This window comes from Podarcis cretensis (assembly GCF_951804945.1).
Source record: "Podarcis cretensis genome assembly, chromosome: 5".
In the NCBI taxonomy this organism is placed as follows: Eukaryota; Metazoa; Chordata; class Lepidosauria; order Squamata; family Lacertidae; genus Podarcis; species Podarcis cretensis.
Window position 1 is genome coordinate 45,461,406 of NC_137174.1, and position 22,649 is coordinate 45,484,054.

The 22,649-nt window shown below is 41.6% G+C and overlaps 1 protein-coding gene across 3 annotated transcripts in view; it reads right to left on the reverse strand.

The window, feature by feature from the left end:
• Window positions 1-122: 122 nt before the first annotated feature.
• The window catches only part of LHPP (phospholysine phosphohistidine inorganic pyrophosphate phosphatase), a gene marked incomplete at its 5' end in the record, with an annotated part of 110,673 nt that continues 88,146 nt past the window's right edge, over window positions 123-22,649 (reverse strand). For 2 of the 3 annotated variants that reach the window (XM_079976776.1, XM_079976775.1), the window contains one exon: window positions 123-555. In XM_079976776.1, the coding sequence (XP_079832902.1) occupies window positions 547-555 (9 nt within the window). In that variant the 3' untranslated portion in view covers window positions 123-546. The remainder of the gene's footprint in view (window positions 556-22,649) is intronic. The other variant, XR_013839085.1, reaches the window with a different exon arrangement.

Sequence of the window (22,649 nt, forward strand, 5' to 3'; positions counted from 1 at the left end):
TCACTTCTGCACTGATTTCTTAGGAAAGTGACCTAGAGACAAAGTGACCTCCCTTTGTGGGCTTTCTTCCAGGAAACAGAAAAACACCAGCCAGCACAGGAAGCAGGTCCCAGGCCAAGTGGTATGTGGCACAGATGTTTATTCAGTGATAGGACATGGTTAGACGTACCCAAAACAGTTACGATACAAAAGATTCAGAAGGGTGGCTGCTATAAGGATGCACTAGACTTCATGACTTTTCGCTGTAGTCAGTATTTCACTGTAGTTACTTGCAAAGACAAGTTAGAAAAACTAGACTTTTGAGGCATGTATGTAGTGCTCCTCACTGCAACACAATTACTGCATTTAAAAACTAGGTGAATATATGTAAATGAGCTGAGCAGAGATGTGCACAAAAGGTCACAGACCTCAAGTTAAGTCACCCCTCTTTATGCCTTCAGTCACTCCTTGCAGCTCCATTACTTATGCAGTTGTTTTAGAATCACATCCACAGCTTCTGCAAGGTTGTTCACATAACCATCAGCCTTCACTTCTGGGTGGTGCTCATCACAAGGCCTGGGGAAGAGACAAAAGACAGAATGAATGGATGATGTCTTTCAACCAGGTGCATATACATAAATGGTGAGCAACACAGTCTGAGGATTTGTGAACCAGATTCCCCAGGGCTTTTAAAGCCATCGGTAATTCAGCCCCCAGTTCACTATGAGTTGGTGTCTATGCAACTTTATATAAACAGAATTCCATGTCATTAAACAAGGATGAATAAAAGGTTTGGAGATCTTCCAGCTCTGAAGTGGGGAATCTGTGACCCTCAATTGGACTCCAATTCCCACCAGCTCTAGCCAGCTTGGCCAATGGTCAGGGATGATGAGAGCCCAACAATATCTGAAGACCACAAGTTTCCTAAACCTGTTAGACCATTTCAATAATGAACATCCCTGTATTTAATGAATACAAAGAAGGGGACATAATATTTATGTAGCAATGCCCCTAAATACAACCAAAAAGCCCCCAAAAGTTCAGATGACTTGTTTCTGGGTCTACAACAAAGTTTGTTTAATCATGTCCTGTCAACTTCGTAGCCGTTTAGTTGTAGCATCTTGGACTAAGGGCCAGATCTCTCATTACTGTTCCTTATTTTTTTGCTGATTCACACGCCTCTGTATCTCTTTCCCCAGATATCAGATGTATATTTTGGCTGTGGTGTCTGCAGCAAGAGTATTGGGCCTCATCCAAGATGGGAATTAGAGCTGGATGCATGTCCAGGGACACTGACTGGGTCCTGTGGGGATGTCAGGGACAGTCATGAGAACACAGTCGTGCAAATAGCTTTAGTCATTCTCCAACTCCTCTTTTCAACCGTGTAAATGGCACAACTATATTTATTGAAGGGTATTTCCTCAATCTGTGAACAAATGTTTGCCAGAGGATGTGTGCAGGTTACAGCACCCACTTGTAATACATGTCAGAACATGAAATATATTTCGGTTCCTGAGGTGAGAACTCCTAAGGCCTTGTTCCTCTGATCATAGTTCTGAAGTCCTCTTACTTTATTGAGAGAATTAAATTCCTTACAAAGCCCCTGAGGACTATCCTTCATTGGTAATCTATAAAAATACCAGCCCACAAGATTAGAAATGCTGATATCAAGCTTTGCAGAAGAAGAAAAAAAATGGAATGTTCCAAAGAGGATTGTTTTTTGTGTGTTTGCCAAGGAAAGATGAAGCTACATGAAGAAGTCTCCATCTTTTCTTCACTGCATTATAATGCCTGAGGTAAAAATTAGAGCCTTGTTGCCTAATTTCTCTCTGTGCTACGATCAGCCATGTATCTGTGCATTTAACAGCTTATGGGAAGCAGGGACTCATGTAATACCATAGCAGAATCATTTGAGAAGAGGAATTCTCATTCTTCATATATTATGGAAGTTGCTGCAGCAGCATTGCTTGAGTTCCCACCTCACACAAGTAGACCACTCAGATGGTCTGGTCAAAATAAATAAAACCAGGGCTTCAAAACATTTAGGGTATCCTTCATAGATGCAAGACCACAAGTGTGCTGTATTCAGTTGCCTCCCAACTTGTGGAAGATGAAAAAAATGGGCATGGGTGGGGTAGGGTTACTGCACTTGCCCTCAGTGACTTCTTTCATGTTGCAACTTCTCTCTTTTGTAATGCCTGAAGAGGGCTTATGTGGCACCCTAATTTTGTAATGTTTTGCAGTTTCAGGGGCTCCAGCTCTTATCCCATTAGCTCTACTGGCCACAAAGTCTTCCTTGCTCCATACCATGTAAAGAAACATAGATTTTATGATTTCTGTATGTACAATTTTGTAATAGGAATATTTTTTTTAATAGAAAGAAAAGAAACACAGATGTGTAGATGCCCCCTCTACAAAATGGAAACACACACATATACGGACACTTTGTGCGTGCATCAGACACACATAGGGTTCTATGTTTAGATCAGAGATGGGAAACGTGCTGTCGGACTCCAACTCCCATCAGCCCCAGCCAGCAAAGATAATGGCCTGGCACTATGGGAGTGATAGGCAAACAACATCTGGAGGCTTATAGGTTCCCCATCCTACGTTTAGATGGAGAATGTGACTCACCATGGTGTCCCTCTGTCTTAACAGCAGTAATTTCACAGTTGGGATGTTGTAGCAAATAGTCATAACCTAATACCTTTTAACCTTGAGCTCAGAAAATTTTATTATTGTTGATACATAGGCCCATCTGGTAATCTGTTGTTTGTTTTGCAGTTTCCTTTGTAGAGCTCGAAAATAAAGTCCAGTGTGCAAAGGAATGTGTTTTCTTTCCTTTTTCTGCACATCAGTGTTTAGTGAGCTGCCAGAACCTCACCAGCAAATGACAAGAACAAATGGTTCCCATGCCAACTGATTTTTTTTTAAAAAAATAATTCAATGGGAAGAAAATTGTTGCTGCCATATTGAAACATTTGTTTTTGTTCACAGCGTGAGACAAATTCAAAGACATGGCTGTTTTATTTTGAATACCTTTCAGATTAAATCCCCAACACCATATTTCTTTACCAAAGTCATTTTTATGCTACATACAAGCTACGCACCAAAGCCTTCTGATGTGGAAACTTGGTAGACCAGCAAATTCAAATATATGAATGGAAGAAAACATTACCCTTAAGCTGGATAATTGAAGTTGCAAGCAGGCTTCAAGCGCATAAATTGGTGAAGTACAGGAAGAGTGGGGAACCTCCAGATATTGTTGGATTCCAGGAGCCCCAGCCAGCATGCCCAGTGGGTCAGGGATGATGGGAGTTGGAATTCAGCAGCCTCTGGAAGGCAACCATTTCCCCATCCCTGAACTGCCATCCCATCCCTTATGAAAGGGAACAAAGTAGGAATATTTACAAATGGAAATTACCCAACCATAGCAACAAAATATTAGTTAGCCCACTGGTGCTCAGTTGGTGGATCATGAACATCAGCAGGTGCAGTATATTATCACCGGACATGATAAAAAATAATTAAGAGATGTGGCCTCAAATGCACATTTGAGTTAAAGGTTGGATCTGAAAGTGTTGAAGATTGCTGATTTGTCCATGTTGGGAATGGCAGTAAGGGAAATATATGTTGTATTCTTTCATTTGAAAACCGAAAGCTGTGCCAAAGTTTTAAATATTGTAAATAATAATAATAATAATAATAATAATAATAATAATAAATCCCAGTCCACTTTATCAGCTATATCACCAGTTGGATCAAGAATGGAGTTTTGAGGTAAACCAGCTACTTGATGGCATATCAGGGAATTTTCAAATACATTTATTTTCATACTGTGTAAAGTACCCAAGGCTCCCTTTATATGACCATGACAATCCCATGGTAATGGCTAAGCGCAATTTTCTTCATTTACTTTTAGATTATTTTGTAATATTTGTGCTTTTTTGGAGCTATTTAGCTGTCAGGGTCACGCCCAGCAGAGAGGAATCTCCAGAGGAGGAGGAACTGGCTGCACCTGAGTCTCCAAGAAGTAGGAAGGGGAGCAAGCGATTAGAGCAGAGGTGGACCAGCAGGAGGCAGGGGAGGACATGGCGTATATTTGGCCTTGGGAGGGGTCAGAAGCCAGTCGAGTCAACTGACTCTGACGGCGAAGGATGAATTGTGGAAGCTTGGACTGCTGTAAGCCTGTTGTTGAGAAATAAACCTCAGCTACTTAAAATCCCAGCATTCTGTGTCTTGTGTGGGACAAGCACTAAACCTGACACTAGCTAAAGGAAAAGTAATTGTTCGTTCCATTAGAGACATTTTCAAAGGCGGCTCATATCTTCATAGTCAGGACCAAGAAGTAAACTTCATTTACAGGCTCTACATTCTTCCTAAAGCAGAATAATTTAAATTTCTAAAAGGTGCGCCTCTATTTCTTGGATAACAGCCAAAAACCTTCAGACAAACAAGTCTGCAGAAAATATCTGTGTAAATGCAACCTTGGACAAAGGGTAATTCTGACAAACAAGTCTGCAGAAAGTAACTGTAAAGGCAATCTTGGACAAAGAGAAATTCAGTTGTTAATTCTTCTGAGATAGTTTGCTATATTCTGGATTCGCGAAGAATGTCATCACATGTAAAAACCCTATGGCCAGTTTGCACAATTCTATGGTAATGTCACTTTTCAATAGACTGAATAAGTTTTCCTCAGGAAAACAGAAATGGGTCTGCAGGGGAGCTATTTCATGAGTAAAGAATGGGGCCTTGGTTTTTTAATGATGTAGTAAGAAATATGAAGATAGGAATGCATACACTTTCATAAGAAATATATCAAGGTAGCATACAACAGAAGAACAAAATACATTAAAGCAGCATATAACATGTCAATAAAAAATGGTTGCTAAAAAAAAAATCAAATTCCAAAGGTCTGTCAGAGCAGTGCAGTTTTTTAAAAAATGTCTGAAAGAAATCAGGGATGTCTCCAATCTTTCACACTGCAGGCTCATTGCCTGGCAAATACTGACTGAACATCAGGGACCGCCAAAAGTGTACCACCAGTGATCTCAGTAATATGAATATACAGGAAATATTTTGTGTGTGTTGTACTCTCATAAGGCATGCCCAGCAAATAGGTGTATGTACAATCCTACTTTGGCTATTAATGCCCTGCGTAAATACAGGAAGTACAGCTCCCTTTCACATGCTGTATCGTGAAAGCCAATAATGTTTGTTTCAACCTGCTCTTGACATTCTAAAGTGACTGATGGGAGGGATATTATCCTGTACCACCCACAGAGTTTCCTTATCCACACGTGAAGGTAAAGGTAAAGGGGCCCCTGACCATTAGGTCCAGTCGTGGCCGACTCTGGGGTTGCGGCGCTCATCTCACTTTATTGGCCGAGGGAGCCGACGTATAGCTTCCAGGTCATGTGGCCAGCATGACTAAGCCGCTTCTGGCGAACCAGAGCAGCGCACGGAAACGCCGTTTACCTTTCCGCCAGAGCGGTACCTATTTATCTACTTGCACTTTGAGGTGCTTTCGAACTGCTAGGTTGGCAGGAGCAGGGACCAAGCAATGGGAGCTCACCCTATCACGGGGATTCGAACCGCCGACCTTCTGATCGGCAATCCCTAGGCTCTGTGGTTTAACCCACAGCGCCACCCGCGTCCCTTCACAAGTACTTGCACATAAATTTCTTTCTTTTTTATACTCCGCCCTCCTGCGTATAAATACCCAGGTTTTACTCACTCACTCCAAGTTGGAGTCAAGGTAAGAACCCCACTGTTCAAATGTATAAATACACAGACATCTCCTAACATTACTGGTTTGTTGGATGTCCCTGCACTTTTAATCTGTATAAAGGTTGGGAGCAGACAGGTAAAAACAACAAAGACAGAATGCTACCAAAAGAAGGGCAGATGTATACTGCAGCAAGAGTGCAATGGCTAATGATAGCTAGCTTTCTTGGCTGTCATGTTGATGAAGGCCCCAGAGAGCATTAGCATTAAAAGCTGATAAAAACACAGCTACTGCAGCGATAAAGGCCATATAAATAGGAATTTGTTTACGCATGGAGGGCATGGGCCAGGGTGGATCCATGTGTGTGTTAACTAGAATCTGTTAAAATCCTGGTGCATTCAAGCAACTCTTGGCAGATTTGTTATTACATTCCTGTGCCTACAGAGTACATTAACACACCACATAGATGCAGTTTATGCTGGACAGACTATGCAGCTGGAAAGCGGGCTTAACTGAACAGATTCTCCCACAAACCACCAGAAAAGCAACGTAATTTATTTCCTTCATAAATAGAGAAAGCGAAGAAATGTCAGGAAACTGCAGTCTCGAGCTCTCTTTTTCTGTTGCCCTCTCCCTCCATACCCCTGGGCAAGGCAGCATGCTCACATGTAGAAGCGCCGACCAAAGACAGTAGGCTTTAAGTTAAGAGACCCATGAGAGGCTTTCCTTTCTCCTGTTAACACATACAGAGCGGATCAAGCTTCCCTCTTCCTTCAGCCTGACTTTGGCAAGACACATCTCTGCAACTCCATCTGAATCTTTCACCACACACCCGGCAACTTGAACGAGGTGGGTTGGGCTTCGAGCCACTGCACATGTGTGCTGAAGAGGGCTCTGGGAAGGGCTGGCACGAAGCCTAGTGGACAGTATTGACTTATAACCATGTTCCAGCTCCTTTGTTGTGGCTTCCAGTTGACAGAGGACTTTTAACAACACGGCTAAATCGTTAAGAATCTGGCTCTGGTGCATCCCTGATGAACATTAAAACGTTAATAATGTTGAGATAAAGATCACTGGGGAAGGTTTCTTGCTCAACTTGCTTGTATATAAAATAAAAATGTGAATTGTAGCATGATTTTTTTTTTTAAAAAAAGTCATTCTGTTGTTTGGGAGCCCAGCCAGTTTCCTGTAGCAATTGAGAACCTCAGTTATTCCAAAGCTGTCCCATGTGCTCTAGAGTAAATACACATAACTTCGCAGGGTGAGAGCAAGGTAAACAGCAAACTATCTGGTTCCTATCCTCCTGTCACATGTTAGTGTCTTTATTACTAAGGCTGCAGTCCTATGCATACTTTGGAATAAGTCCCATTGAACTCTGTGGAGCTTACTTCTGAGTAAACATGCACAGGACGAGGCTGTCTATCACGCTACTTGACTATATTTAAGTTTCAAGTCTTTTTGTCTTTTCAATGTCTGTGTGTCTCCCAAGATCTGGTTATGCATTTTAAAGAAAGAAAGAAAGAAAATAAATAAATAAGGTGCAATACAAAGTAAAGTAAAGACAAACTATATTTGTGGAAATAAGTCTTTGAAGAATTATTTATAAAACGGCAGGGTTGGCAAACATGCATGCATTTGTGCATATAGAGAGAAGGGAGAGTGGAACCTTGCCCCAAGTATTCCATTCCTGACATGAGCAGCCAAGGAAGGAACATTACATATAAAAGGCTGGGTCTCTGACAAATTATTGCACATAATGTATGTAAACAGAAGATTGAAATCTGACAAGGAAAGAAAGAAAGAAAGAAAAACTTTAAAGGAACCAGCATTGAGAAAGCTGTCATTAGTTAATTAATAGTTAAGTGATCAAACATTAATCGTTACGTGATTAAACATTAATAATTTTATAGACAGTAGATTTCCAAATGCTTGGGAAGTTGTTTCTAGGATACTTCTTTTAGCCTTAAAGGGTAATACAGTCCGCCTTTCGGGAGGGAATAATTATTGCTGAAACTAATATTCAAATGGAATCACTAGCAGATTTTACAGATTTCAATCTTCTGTTTACATACATTATGTGCAATAATTTGTCAGAGACCCAGGTCCCTGGGCAGGGCTTAAAGGTACATGAGGATGCCACCTTGCTGAAGCTAAATAGTTTTGTGTCTGCTCAGTGACTCCCTGGGAACCACATACAATACAAAGTGGGAATTTCTTAAGCCATGTGTATTTGATTGTATTTCTTTATCACGCATCTCCACATCAGTGTAAATTTCATAGACCTTAGATCTGAGCAGATGCACATAGAACAAGATGGGGGGGGGAGTAGAGGATTCAATGATGTGCTTGTGCATGCATAGATGTGCATGGTGCATGCTTTATATGCAAAAATAAAAATATTAATAATATTGTTTTTAAAAAGGGTTTTAGACAATGACATGTTGCTGTCAGCCACAAGAGCCTCATGAACTGAATTGCCATTTGTTAGCTTTTGCATGGTTCTATAACCAGGAGTCCCATGCCTTCTCTACTGGCATGCTAATGTTATATATTGCTTATGGACCTGGTAGCTTCCAAATTACAGAGAAAAGCTGTTTAGTCCATTCATCCATTTTGACAGGAGAAGCTCTTGCCAGCTGCTTAGGCCAACCTTCCAAATGTGCATTTCAGAGAGGAAGATCAGAAAGTCTGCCTAGCTGGAATGAAACAGGGAAGGCTATAATACCATCTAATAGGCTTTGTCTACCCTTTGGGATGATTCCTGAAATCTGTCACTTCATCTTAAGCAACAAATTATTTGCGTTTAGGGATACGATTTTCTTATTTATTGATTTTCTCCCATTTGCCGATTCTTTTTGGTTTCTAAATCCTCTTCATACTATTAATCTAATTTGAATATGAGATACAGTTGGGGGTAGAGATGTTGAAAACACATAAACGATAAAATCAATACATTACAGTTAGATGGGACTCTAGGCTTTGGGTGTGAATGTAAAGATGCTGGTGGAAATCAAAGTGTTCCCATGCTGAGTTGGCTGGGAAGACTGTAATCAGAGGATTTGTATGTCTTACATATGGGTGCACTGAGCATTGCTGTTCTTTGTGTATAGCACAGCTGTTTTCAATAAAACTGCATCTCCATTATCCCCCTCTAACGGCAAATGTTCAAATGTCAACCCCTCTTGCCAGTTTACTGAAAAAAAACAGGGAAAGAGATTGTCACTGTGTTGTTAAATTTCAAGGGTAATATCCCTCTGTCTTCTTAGTTTTATTACCAATGAACAAGATTATTCCTGCCTTCACCATGTGACCCTATTCAGACAGAAACAATTCAAGAACACCAAAGAGGAACATTCCCAGTAGGTACACAGAAAGTATATACTTTGAAGCTTCCAGGCCTAACTCCAAACAAGCAGCACCTTAAATATACCTACAGAATTAACAGGTAACAGACAAAGGACACAAACAACTCACTGGACTTAAAAAAAGTTAATTTCTAGTTCTTTGCCAAGCTAGCTAGAATGCTGTAGAACTCCCAGTTCGCATTGTGAATCACAACAACCAGACTACAGGTATGTGCATTAAATCTGCTAATGGGAATGGAGATAGGGATAGAAAAAGAAGACTGTTTTGGTCATTTCATTCTGGGATACATACAATGGAGGCTGGCCCACTAGGACAAGTAGGGCACTGTCCCACCAACCTCAGACTCTAACTTACAGACCTGTGGAAAGGATAGCAAAAATATGTAGTTTGTATAGTACATTGAACATTCAAAAGCATGATAGTAATGCCACCACCACCATCATCATAATCATCATCATCAAATGCTGATTTGAGAACCGTCTCCAATAATATGGCAATAATTTGGGATTTGATGCTGGATAAAAGGGTCAACCTGGCATGGATTACAGAAACCTTTCTGGATGAATTAGGGGTCCCCGCTCTGACTCAGTTGTGCCATCACTTTTCTTCTGTGTAGCGTCAATGGAAAGATTAAGAGGGGTGGGTGGGTGGGTGGTTGCTTTTAAATAGAGACCAGGCTTGGCGATATTAATACATGAATATTCTGAAGACACACACTTAAAAATAGGAGAATTTCTCTCAAGGGCGCAAACATATTTGGGCGGCTGTTGTCATACACACACACAAACAAATGCCAAAAAGAGAGATCTGGACTGAATAATTCAGACCAGCATTACCACACATCAGAAAATCCTAGTTTGAATCTCACCTCTGCCATGAACTCTCTAGGTGGCCACTCTGGTTCATCTGCAATATGAAGGATCATAATACTGACTTTCCCTGTGAAAAGCACAACTAGAAAACGAACGCGAAACCCATGAAAACTTGAACTTGCTATACAGTGGTACCTCAGGTTACGTACTTAATTCGTTCCGGAGGTCTGTTCTTAACCTGAAACTGTTCTTAACCTGAAGCACCACTTTAGCTAATGGGGCCTCCTGCTGCTGCGCGATTTGTGTTCTCATCCTGAAGCAAAGTTCTTAACCCAAGGTACTATTTCTGGGTTAGTGGAGTCTCTAACCTGAAGCGTCTGTAACCCGAGGTACCACTGTACAAGTATTAAGCACAGTTATGATGAAGTTTGTTGCAACGAAGTATTCCAGGAGAAGGCTCTGAACTAACAGAAATTAAACAATTGAGACGTTCTGATTTATCACCCAAACTTTCATTGCTTTAAAACCTTTTAGAAATAAGAGGTTAAAATGTGAGATGTGAAAAATTACACTTGATTCTATTACTGTGGCTGGAGGATCACACAACTTTGGCAATCTCATTATACTGCCATGTAGACACAGAATCCCCTTTCTTTCTTTTTTCTTTGCTAATGAGCAGGAATGATAGGCCAGTAAAATCTCTTCCACCCTTGCCCTCCCTTCTGCTGGTTCTCTCTCTGACCTCTTCCTCTCCTCCTTTTCATTTTTTTTAATTATAGGGCTGACTCCTGTGCATACCCAAGCTGTGCTGAGCACTTTCTTCAGTTGATCCCATTTTACACACTTCTAATGTTGCAGTAAAATTTAACTACTGACACTTCACCACTGATGAGGATGAGATAATATGATGCCATTGCTCACTAGACAGAAAAGCTGTTCATCCAAAGACAGGTTAAGAGGAGGGGAAATATCAAAGGCTCAAAAGACAGAATGAAGCATCCAGCTGCCCATCAAATTTAAGGGAACCGGGTATCTAAATTCCCGTTCGTCAGTTTGTAACACTTCATTTAAAATGCTTTGGCATATAAGTTTCAGTGCCAAATAGCCAAAGGAAAAGTAAGACTGCAAAAATCTCATAGTTGTAGAATTACTTTTGACTTACAAAAGAAATTTGGCCTGGGTGCATTATCCTTTCCTTTTTGGCCTGGATGCATTATCCTTACAGATTATTTGCCGGACAGGCACAGCTGAAATCATACTCAATAGATGGGATTTTGGTAAGAGGATGGAGTAGAAAGATGTGGTTCTGGTCAGCAGGACTAGCGGGTCACCAGCAGGGGCATCTTTAGCAGATGCGGCGCTGGGGTGCAAATATCTGCCCAGAGCCCCCAAATTACCATGGATAGTGGGGGGGGGGAGCTGCGCACTGCCAGCCAGCGGGGAGGGTGCAACTCTCCCCCATGCCGCTGTGGGAGAGCAATACCCGCAGAGGCTTGGAAGGGAAGCTGCACCCCGCCAACCATATGGCTGGCAGGTCCACAGCTTCCCTCCCAAGCCTCCTTGGGAGGAGAGTGATCCCCACAGAGGCTTGGGAAGGAAGATGCACACCCGCCAGCCATATGGTTGGCGGGGTGTAGCTGGCAGGGAAAGGGGAGGCCGCCGGCAAAGCCGTGCAGTTCCCCCACTTGCTGGGGCACCCCTGAGAGGCCAGCGCCCTGGTGCAACGCACCACTAATCCCTATGGGAAAGATGGCTCAGTTCACCAGGTACAGTCTACTTTGGAAAGGGCATCCATCACTCCTGGAGGATCAGCAGGTCCACAGCAGGCCCTGGAACAGCTCTGCTCCTGGCCGGTCAGGAGTGCAGTTTGCCCAGCTGTGCCTGTTCCTGGGAAAAGGGGAGTCTGGCCGCAACTGCACATGCCAAAAATTGTTCAGGAACTTCAGCTAGACCCATATGTGGCAGTCAGAGTTTGAGCTAGAGCCCTGCCTCCCTTTCTGCACATTACCTCCGTTGTTATTTCATCCATAGTAGCTTCCAGTTTATTCCTGAGCCCAGTTCCTGTCTTTGAAATGCCCTCCCCAGGAAGGTTCAACTAGTGCCAACCTTGATGTCATCCTGGCTCCAGGCGAATGTGTTTTTATTTGCCCAGGCTTTTCACCACCTGGTGTAATTCAGGTTTGCTTACCCATTCTGCTGAATGATACAGTTTGTTTTTAGCTGCTAGGTATTGTTTTTGTTTTGAAATCTGTTGTTCTTTTTATAATTTTACCATATATTGTTCTGGGACATTTTAATGAAGGTAACATTAAAAAATACTCTAAACAAATGAACAAACACATGCAAAGGGCTGGTTATTATCTTGGCCAGACTGCTTGAAGGGACTGCTTCTCTCAAATGACCCTACCCATCCACTCAAGTCTTGAGTAAGCTGTGCTCTGTGCCCAACCATCAGAGGCATGATTGACATGGCCTCTGTTGTGAGGTTGCTCCCTCTTCCGTGATATTTAGATACAAGGCTAAAATACTATTATTTCAGTCTGTTTATAGTCTTGTCTGACTCTTAAATTGACTGTGCATTATCTGCTGTGTCCTTTGGTTAACTTTCTGCAGTTTCTAGTTCACTGTGTGAACTGTTTTGTAGTGATGTTACTTCTAGCCACCCTGAACATATCATTACAGGCTGGACACGAAGGACATAAATATTATAGTAAATTAAAGTGATAAAATAAATATATCGGCATAAAAACAGGCAGTGCCTCTGTAGGCCCTGTCTCCATTTTAAAGACTGAAGGAGCACTTGTTGGCAGCATTGCATGAGTTTAGCGTTTGACATTTGGGATACTTGGGATGCCTTTGCAGGGTTGGACAAAGCCTGGAAAAGGAGCTGGCATTTCTGCTATTTATTTCTCTCTATGTGTGTGTCCATAGTTGAGGTGAGGGTCAATAAGAAATGACATATCCTTCATAGTTTAAATGACAGAAGTTGTAGCCATAGTAGGAAAAAGCCCCATGGGGAAAAGATGGATTAAGAAGGCAAGCTTAACACTCCTCCACACTAGAAAAAGTTCTCAAATTTTATTTGTTTTATCCATTATTAAGGGACTTCTAAACAAATAAAACATGGCTTCAGTCTAACCTGTCAAAATATATGCTTCAGTTATTAGGCTCTTGCTCAACAGAGCACTCAGAAACACTGGAAGATCAAAGAGCTGAATCAAGGAAAACCCACTGCTCTCTTCCACATCATTTACTATGAGCATGGTACATGAGGATTTGCTTATTGTAACAAGTGCCTAACCTGGACTTGCAATAATTTTTCTTGCACGCTCATCTACAGCAGATCATATAAACTGTAGTGCTGATAGCATCAGTAAGTCAGGATATTTGTTTGAACAAAATTAACACAATTGAAAGTTACAAGTGTTGTGCCTTTTCATACTACAGGTTTCCAGAAGGAAGCTACACAAACAATGGGCGACTTCCAATTGTGCCCATCTGAGAGCAAAACAAACTTAGACAACCGGACTCAGCTCTGCCCCTGTAGCCCCCAACATGCCCATCATATCTGCTTGGGAGTGTTGGGGGACCCTCTGGAGCAGTCTGGTTGGACTCGATGGCCCTTGTGGTCTCTTCCAACTCTATGATTCTATTCTATGAGATGGGGGCAGGGGTCTGTAGGGGGGAGAAGAGAAAGGGAAAATATGCTTGCACAATGTTGGCTACCACCCAATATGTGAGGTTATATTTCAATGGTTGGTCATCTGGATCTAACATTGTTATGTGGGAATCTTCTTTTACCTGGGCATCCTTTTTAGATGGGCACTGCATTGCATTTTGGGCCTGGATTGTGGAATTCAGGTTTGACACAGGTGCTGTTAGCATACCAGGCTGATTAAGGGAATTATATACATGCTCTCAGGCAGGGCTCTTAGTACATTTTGCAGCAGGACTAACCTAGGTGAACAGAAAAAGGGAGTAGTCACTAAGTAGTAGCAGTCCTTTGCTGTGGCAATAGTGGAGGGGGAACAAGCAGGCAGAAAAAGGCAGTCTGTGTTGCCAGGAAGTGCCTATAAGCTAAAGAAATACATCTTCCAAAGGGTAATAAAGCTTTTATATTTGCAGCTACGGAACTCAAGTGTTTAACAGAGTGGGACAGATGCTGTCAGCTGTAGCTAAATTCTACACAGCTGAACAGAGACTGCAGACCATCAGGGTGCTGGCTAAGCTCTTGGTTCTCTGGTTCACTGCTTGGCTTCATCCCCAAATGGATTAAAACTAGGGATGTGCTGCTGGTCATTACCAGTTAAGGATTTTTACAAGGGCTAAAATAGGCATGGGCAACATTTTCAGCATTTAGGGTCTATATGAGAAATGTACCCCGGTGCTAGGAGACACCTGGCCATTCATGTATTTGATTGTCATATAGCTTTCATCTGATTTTTTTTTTAAAACGGCAAGTGTCAATTGAGAGTTGGTTTATCTTTAGCACTTTCTTTAAAAAGAGAGAATCTTTGCATGTTTGCCTTTACTTTGAAACTGCAACCCACAAATATGCAAAAGCGTATGAGTTAGTTTTTAAGAAACTTTTCTCTGAGCCCATCCCTGTACTCAAAGCTGTCCACCCTAAGGTTGCAAAGTCCATGATATGAAGGCGTTTAAGCAGCATGTTTCCAAATGCATTTTGTTTTCCAAGTCTGCTCAGGGAGTCCATGGAATAATTTAAGATTAGACGCTCAGCCATCCTTGGCTCTTAGTTCTACATTCAGAATACTGAAGGGTTTCTGGAAGGCAATTAAGTGCCTCCCCTCGTCCAGCTTGCAGCTTTAGTCATGGTGATTAGTAACTCACATGCTGGAATTGCAATCTGCACTGTGAGCACAGCATGTTGCAAAGTAAACTAAACCAAAATACGGAGTGACATATAATGAGATTAGAGAGATGAAAAACTCCAAGTATGTTTGTGATAATTAAAATTATAATCATAGCAACATGCCATAATATTTAAATAGTTCCTGCATGATATGGAAAACCATGGTAAAAGCAATTACATGGAAACACAGAGTATGGGTAGTTGATGGAAGCAAATGAAAAATCTGAATTTTTCCTAATGCTCTTCCCAAGTACCAGCACTGCCATAGTCAATATGCATAGTTAACATAAGAAGAGCCTGTTGAATCAGGCCAATGGCCCATCTAGTCCAGCATCCTGATCTCACAGTGGTCACCCAGATGCCTGTGAGAAGCATGCAAGAAGGACCCAAGTGCATCAGCACTCTCCTCTCCCGGGGTTTCCCACAACTGGCATTCAGAGGCATACTGCCCCAACAGTGGAGGCAGAACATAGACCTCATGGATAGTGGTCACTCATAGCCTTATTCTTCATGAACCTATCTAAACTTCTTTTCAGGCTGTCCAAGTTGGCAGCCATCACTGCCTCTTGTGGGAGTGAATTCCATAGTTTAACTATATGTTTTGTGAGCAGGTACTTTCTTTTGTCTGCCCTGAGTCTCTCGGCATTCAGCTTCTTTGAATGTCCCTGAGTTACAATGTTGTGATGAGAAAGGGAGAGAAACCTTTCTCTATCTGCCTTGTCAATGCCATGCATCATTTTATATATCTCCATTGTATACCCCTCTCACTTGCCTTTTCTCTAAATGGAAAAAGCTCCAATGTATCCTTTCTTCATAAGGGAGTTGTTTCATCCCCTTGAGGGCATTTAAAAAATACACATATTTTTTAAATTGCAGAAAATTGGGGCAGGGGGACAGAAACTGGGAGAAACTGACATTAGCAAATTTGCCTATTCTGGCCTGAAATATAAACTAAAATGCCCTTCACTATATTAAGTTTTGTGTCATATGGAGTAGGTTTGATTCTCACAACAAGAAATAAAAAGATCAACAACTCTATAGCTCCAGGAATGACAGGAGAATATTTTTTTAAAAAAAACTTTTAAAATGGATTTGGCCCAAGACAACAAGCAGCTCTTTTAAAAGAGTAATTTAGAGATGACATTGACCAGACCAATGCAACAAAAATGGATTAATGTATATGTTCCATACATGTACTCTTAACGCATTCTAATTCTAAAAAAATCTCCAGATGACTTCCCCCACATCCCCCACTAGTGCATTTTACAAAGAACCGTTCATTCCCATGTCAAACAACTTTCAAGCTACCCACTGCCCTGATTCTTTACAAATTACAGAGTTGAATCGTCCAGCCCCATTTTATGTAATCAACTCTAAAAACTCTGCAGAGGGCACAATCATGGGCATCTTCTAAGGAGGCCTATGTCAAACCTAGTGAAGTTGGATGAAGCTCTGAGTAAAGAAAAATGCCGTATCTCTCGGGCCCTGCTCTGCTGTAAAACCTAAGAAAATATTGTTTCAGCTTTGAAAAATATAGACTTTGAAACCCACACACCACGCAAACGTTTAAACCCCGTGGTTTGCTGCAGTAGCAGCAGTAGCCATGCACATGGCTTTCTACAATATCTAAGCTCATAGAAACCCTCTCAGTTTTAAAACAGTGGTGCATGGGATTTCCCTCCCATCATTTTTTAAAAATTGAAAAGCAGCTGCAGGAAGCTTTAATCTAGAGCAGAAGGAAGGGACCTTTTCTCCTTGGGTCATTCCCCCCAAGCAGTTTTAGCCTCAAGCCGGGTGTGTGTGTGTGTGTGTGTGTGTGTGTGTGAAGACCTGCATATCCCCGCCGCCAGGATATTTGAGGAAACAATATTGAACAGAGAAATGGTCGGCATGCATACATGAATGCCTCTAAAAACATTCCCAGAATGCCCAAACTTCACACCTCTAGACTATACTTGGAGTTTCCTAAACTAATTATGAACTGACAACCTTTACTGCCCGAGTATTAATTCAGTATTAATTCAGTGTTGAACTGGACACAGATTCTCTTTGCCACCCAGAGGAAAAGGTTGTTCTACCTATCAACAGAATGGAAAGATTGATGCATTCCAGATCTCGGCCTTTGCTGGAAAATTATCCAGGTGAAGTGCCAAGGTTGTAGCAAATTAGGGACTTATGTATGCAAACCAAAACACATTTTCCTTTAAGATCAGGTGGGAGACAGTTCAGTTCTCACTGAGTTACCATTTGCACTTAATTTTATTTCACACCTCTGATGCACTCCACCACCAATTTCAGTCTTAGCCAATAAATATAATTATAATATTCTACTGCAGGGCTAGCCAGTGTAATGCCTTACAAAATGCTTTGGATTCTAACTCACATCAGCCCAGCCAGCATGGCCAACGGCAATGGGTGAAGAGAGCTGTACACCACAAGATCTAGAGGGCACCATGTTTGCTACCCCTGCCCTACACTCTCTCCTCTGAATCTGGACATAAGTTACTGGGTGAGTCTTAAGAAATGCAGCACTCACTTCTGTAAACTGTGCAAACTGGCTCACCAAGTGAGGGCCAAACTACAAGCGACATTATTCCCCTGGCCAACCTGGCCATTTTTATTTCCAGATGCTGATGTTAACCTTCAAAGCAGCGCCAGGACACCTAGGTCCAGGGGTCAAATAGGGCCACTGGAACATCTCAAGGGCCTCCCCCCTCATCATCCCTGCTCTGCATCCTCCTCAAGTGCCTTTGCCTTGCTGGAATGTATTTTTAAAACATTTCTTATGCATTTGTATGGATGAAAGCTCCAGTTCCAGCTTGAAGTGGTATAGTCTAGACACAGGTCTGTTATCTCAGTGGGAAGATGAACTTACCACATTGGAAATGGGGACAGAGAAGTCCAATGCCTTATTTTCACAACAGAGAATTTACAAAAGTAAACAAGCCATAAAAGAGAACAGCTCTCACACCTAACTTTACAAATTCAGCAAGGAGATTAAAATTCGGAAGAAACATACTTTACAAAAGACCATGGAAGACCATTTGACTTGCCGCGAAGTGTAGCAAGTTCTTTTGACTGGCCCCACATGGGGTGAATGAAATTTTTCATCCAGTCAGGAGAAAGATGCAACATCAATTCCCATTCCACACATTTTCCCATCCATGTATGTTCAATAAGCGTAAAGAAGGCTACCCGTTGTGGTAATTGCCTGGGTGATATGGGTACTTAATATGCCAGTGCTGCATTATCAGTCAGGGCTTGCCGACAACTGGCACGGGAATTAACTTAAGTCATTCAAGCAACCCAAATCATTCTGAGTAAATTTAATGGAGATGTCCCAATCTGGCATCTCAAGCAGTCCATTTATCACTCCTAGTGTCACTTATCCCTTATTATTCCTGTGCTGATCTTTACAGGTGTGTAGTGAAAATGCATAAAGAGCAGCACAGGAACAAGGATGGAGAAATGACATATGATACCAATGATAATAAGGAAAAACAAAGCATTACAAGGAGCAATGTTGCAGATTATTCCAAGGGAAAGGCTGACAAAAAGATGAGTCTATAAGCAAGGACAACCCCACTGTCTGTACAGTGCCGTCCCTACTTTCCCTCCAGCAAGACTAAATGCAAGGAATGGAATGAGAGCATGCAGGATAGCCATCTATTCAGATGACTATGTGAATTCCTAGTTGAGATTTTTGACATAACCTGTCAGTGTTAAAGTACTCTTCTACTCTTCCCTCAAATTCCGAGTTCAGGGGATTTATGGGTTAGCAGTGTAGGTGTAGGTGATAAAAAGTGGATGTCACGAGAGCCAAGAAAGCTTGCAAAACAATAGACCTGACTGATGAAATCTGGGTGGGTGTGAAGGCAAGAAATGTTTTCCTGAGGAAGAGAGAAACTAGGTATGCAAGGCCACTGAAAACAATGCCCCGTTGGTGCCAAAAGGTCCAATACCAGCCTTGTACCGGTGGAGGAAATTCCAGGTGGAAAAACCACACAGCAGTCTTTGGCATGGCAAAACCTGTGCCTTTGTCACAGCTGTCACAGAAGTCAGTAAGTTCAGGCAGTTAATGGATTATGTCAGCCAGCAAACAGAAACTGTGAGTCACTGGGCAACATCTATCAACTAACCCTTTGGAAGCTCAGCATCATAAATGTGCGTAGGAATTAAACAGAAGGTAAGAGAAGATTTTACAAGTCTTTACAATGTTAACGGAGATAGAAGCTGCCTTGAAACATTCTGCATGAGCCAGAATTCAGAGGTGGAACCTTTTCTGGAACAAGGAAAGTCTGGACTATGGCCCTTGAGGAATGCACTTTGTTACAATGCACAATTTTGTATTTGGTTAACTGCACCAAATCCATCCACAATAGGGTTTCCGGTTCTGGTCTGCTTCCAAAGCTAGTCCTTCTCCAAGTAGACTCACTGAAGTTAATGGACATGACTTGTTGTTTAGTCATTTAGTTGTGTCTGACTCTTTGTGACCCCATGGACCAGAGCACGCCAGGCACTTCTGTCTTCCACTGCCTCCTGCAGTTTGGTCAAACATGCTGGTAGCTTCGAGAACACTGTCCAACCATCTCGTCCTCTGTTGTCCCCTTCTACTTGTGCCCTCCATCTTTCCCAACATGACTTACCTAGGCCTGTTAATTTTAATAGGTTTACTCTGAATAGAATTTAGTTGTCTACAATCCAAAGGCTACATTATCTTCCCTACATAGCGCGGCGTTTTTACAGAAAATAGGACAGAGCAAGGCAACTGTGACTCACTTGCTATGTATGCAGTGCTATTTTAGCTGTTACCAAGTGGACTGTTTGCCCTATTGCCTCTAAAGTTGATCCACTAAATTGGGCTAACAGATGGGAGATGTCCAGAGTGATATAAACTGGCTACAGTACAAAGAATAAGCAACACATCCAATTACTCCTCTAATGTCTTGATACGGTCCTCTGGTTATCTCTAGACTGATCAAGGAATAGGAGGAACAAGCAGAGAATTAGGCTGAATAATTTCTGATACCTTGTTTTGTTAAATGCAATTTTAAATTTTATTTATTTTGCTTCCTTTCTTCTCCAAACTCTTTAATTACTTAAACTGGACAGTGAGCTCACCAGGAAACAGGAATGTGCATGGGTTCTGGGTTTATTGGAGGGTGTGTGTGTGTGCAGGTTTGACCTATCTTTAATGAAATACAGTAGACTATAAATAAAACAATACTGAAGTGGAGAGAGTGCATTAATTTGCTTTGTAAAACACAATTGGTTTTGACATCACATGGAAGACAGGGCAAGCTTGTTTTCTGCAGCTCCAGATGGCAGGACCTGAACCAATGGATTCAAATGACAAGAATTCCAACTAAACTTTATAAAGACCTTTCTGAAAAGCTGTTTGACAGTGGAACAGACTATATTGGAAGATAGTGGACTCTCCTTCATTGGAGGTTTCTCAAAAGGTTGAATGGCCATCTGTCGGGGATTCTGTAAATGTGATTGCCTTCCAATACTACAACTCTTATTATCTGATTCTATGGATTTCTTATGAGTTTGGGAACCAGAGTGGCAAGGATGCTGTTCTTGAACTGACCTATTCTTGAATTATACCATTTAAAGCAGACCATATTGCAGTTAATTCCTGACATTTCTCTTAATCATATGAAAAGCAGGAGCAGGGCATTTGCTGCAGAAAGGGTAAGTGGTATAAGGAGGGGGAAAGCATATATTCCTAAGACTGTTCCCCACTTTTTTTAAAAAAAGCAGTAAATTGAGAGGTAGCATTATGACCTCACTGCCTGGCCCTCTGAATGCTTTCCACTGTGCTCAGCTTCACTCCTTAGAACAAAACCCATTATGTTAAAACACACAAACAAATAAATAAACTCAGTTGTTATTATATCTGAGACTTTACTTGTTGATAGGGGTACTTGTTGAAACTTGGAGTACCCTCTAGTCCTATAATTCTATGAGTCCTATAATTCTCCAGTCCTATAATTCTGTACAGAGCTGCAGAACTTATTTCTTTCCCAATTTTATTTCATTAAAAACACACACAAAGAACTGAACAAATTTGGTATATGTGTGTATAATCTCCAAACAATTTAAATAGCTTAAAACAATAATTCAAGATATAACAAGAGGACTTCTGGGGAGGAATGATGGCAGAGTAGTTATCGACTGTCGGCAAAGATAATTATGTGGTGACGGAAGATAACGATATATATAATGTTTACTAAAACTTTCTTTTGAGTTAAGGGAGGTCAGGGATCAACCTCACCTGCTCGGAAGAAGGCATTCATCACAACAGAGACAAGGAAGTTTTAGGTTGCGGAGGAATATCTTGAGCAAGTTACCTTCATTGGGCCCATGCACCTCCTTCTTTTAATTATTTTTGAGACTAGAAGCAAGTACAAATTGTATTTTTTATCTGCCAGTTAATTAGTACTCAGAAAACTAATGGACTGCTGGAGGACGAAAAAGCACCAATTAATAGGCTAAAAATAAACCAAAAGGTTTATCTCAATTACTGGTAACTACAAAATATTGCATTATCCTAGAGGCTCAAGGCATGTTAAAGCTCCCTCTCCCTCTGCCTCTCTCTCTGTACACTCTGAAGCACCTGCCATGTGATGCCTTTATCCCATTAGGGCCTAAAGGTGAAGTCAGCAGATGCACTCCTTGTTGTTGAGTTTAAAACCACTCATTTGGGAAAGGGACAGTTCTGAATCGCTCAGTTCTGTAAACTAGACTAGCTTTACTGCAATTCTTCGAAGACTCAAATTGGTTACTGCGATGTGAAGCACAAAGGTGAACTGTTAAGAACCCACTAGTAGGAAGATAGGAAGCTGTCTTATACCAAGTCTGACCATTGGCCCATTTAGGATTCAGGATTGCCTACAGCAGGGATGAGGAACCTGCAGCCCTTCTGATGTTGCTGGATTACACCTCCCATCATCCCTGGTCATGGACTATGCTGGTTAGAGCCAATGAGAGTTGGAGTCCAACAACTTCGGAAGGGCCATAGATACTCTACCTCATTCTACACTGACTGGCAGTGGCTCTCCAGGATTTCAGAAAGCTGTTTCTCCTAGTCCGACCTTGAGATACAAGAGATTGAATCTGGGACTTTCTGCATGCAAAGATGATGCTCTGACTTACAGCCCATCTTAAAGTCAGCTTGGTCTCCGATGTAAGGCCAGGCCAGAAATTTGTTGTTATTAATTTGCATTAATTTCACATTTTTGTGCTAGTGTTTCGTTGCTCTCCATTTCGGAGCTGTTCTGGGCTCACCTCTTAAAGAGGTAATACACAACAAGACCCTTCTGCAAAATCTGTCTTATTTTCTTGAACAACTTGCTATCAACTGCAAATATTCATTCGCCACTACTTTCTCTCTCATTTCTAGGTCATTAGTGCATTTTAAAGAAGGAACAGATCCTTGGAGAATCCCACTATTTACTTATTTCCACTGTACAGACTGCCCATTTATGCTTACCATCTGTTGCCTAATCTCTTAACCAGCTGCTAATCCACTAAAGGGCATTTCCTTTGATGCCAGGGCAATTTCTCATTTTTAGAGAGTCTTTGATGAGGGCCCTTGTCAAAGACTGTATCAACTCTATCTCCATTATCCACATGTTTGTGACATCCTTCGGTGAGATTTGCAAGGCATGGCTTCCCTTTCCAAAATCTTTGCTGACTCTGCCTTAATATACAGTGTTTATCCTTGCAGTTAATCAGTCTGTTTGCAAATACAATTCCAGCTTATTGGTCCAACACAATACTGTTAGAAAGTAAATAGGAAGCAGCATGGCCCAAACTGTACTTGGTCTAGCTTTGGTACATGTTCCTCTCCCCCCCACCCCCGGCATTTGTCAATGATTTCTTT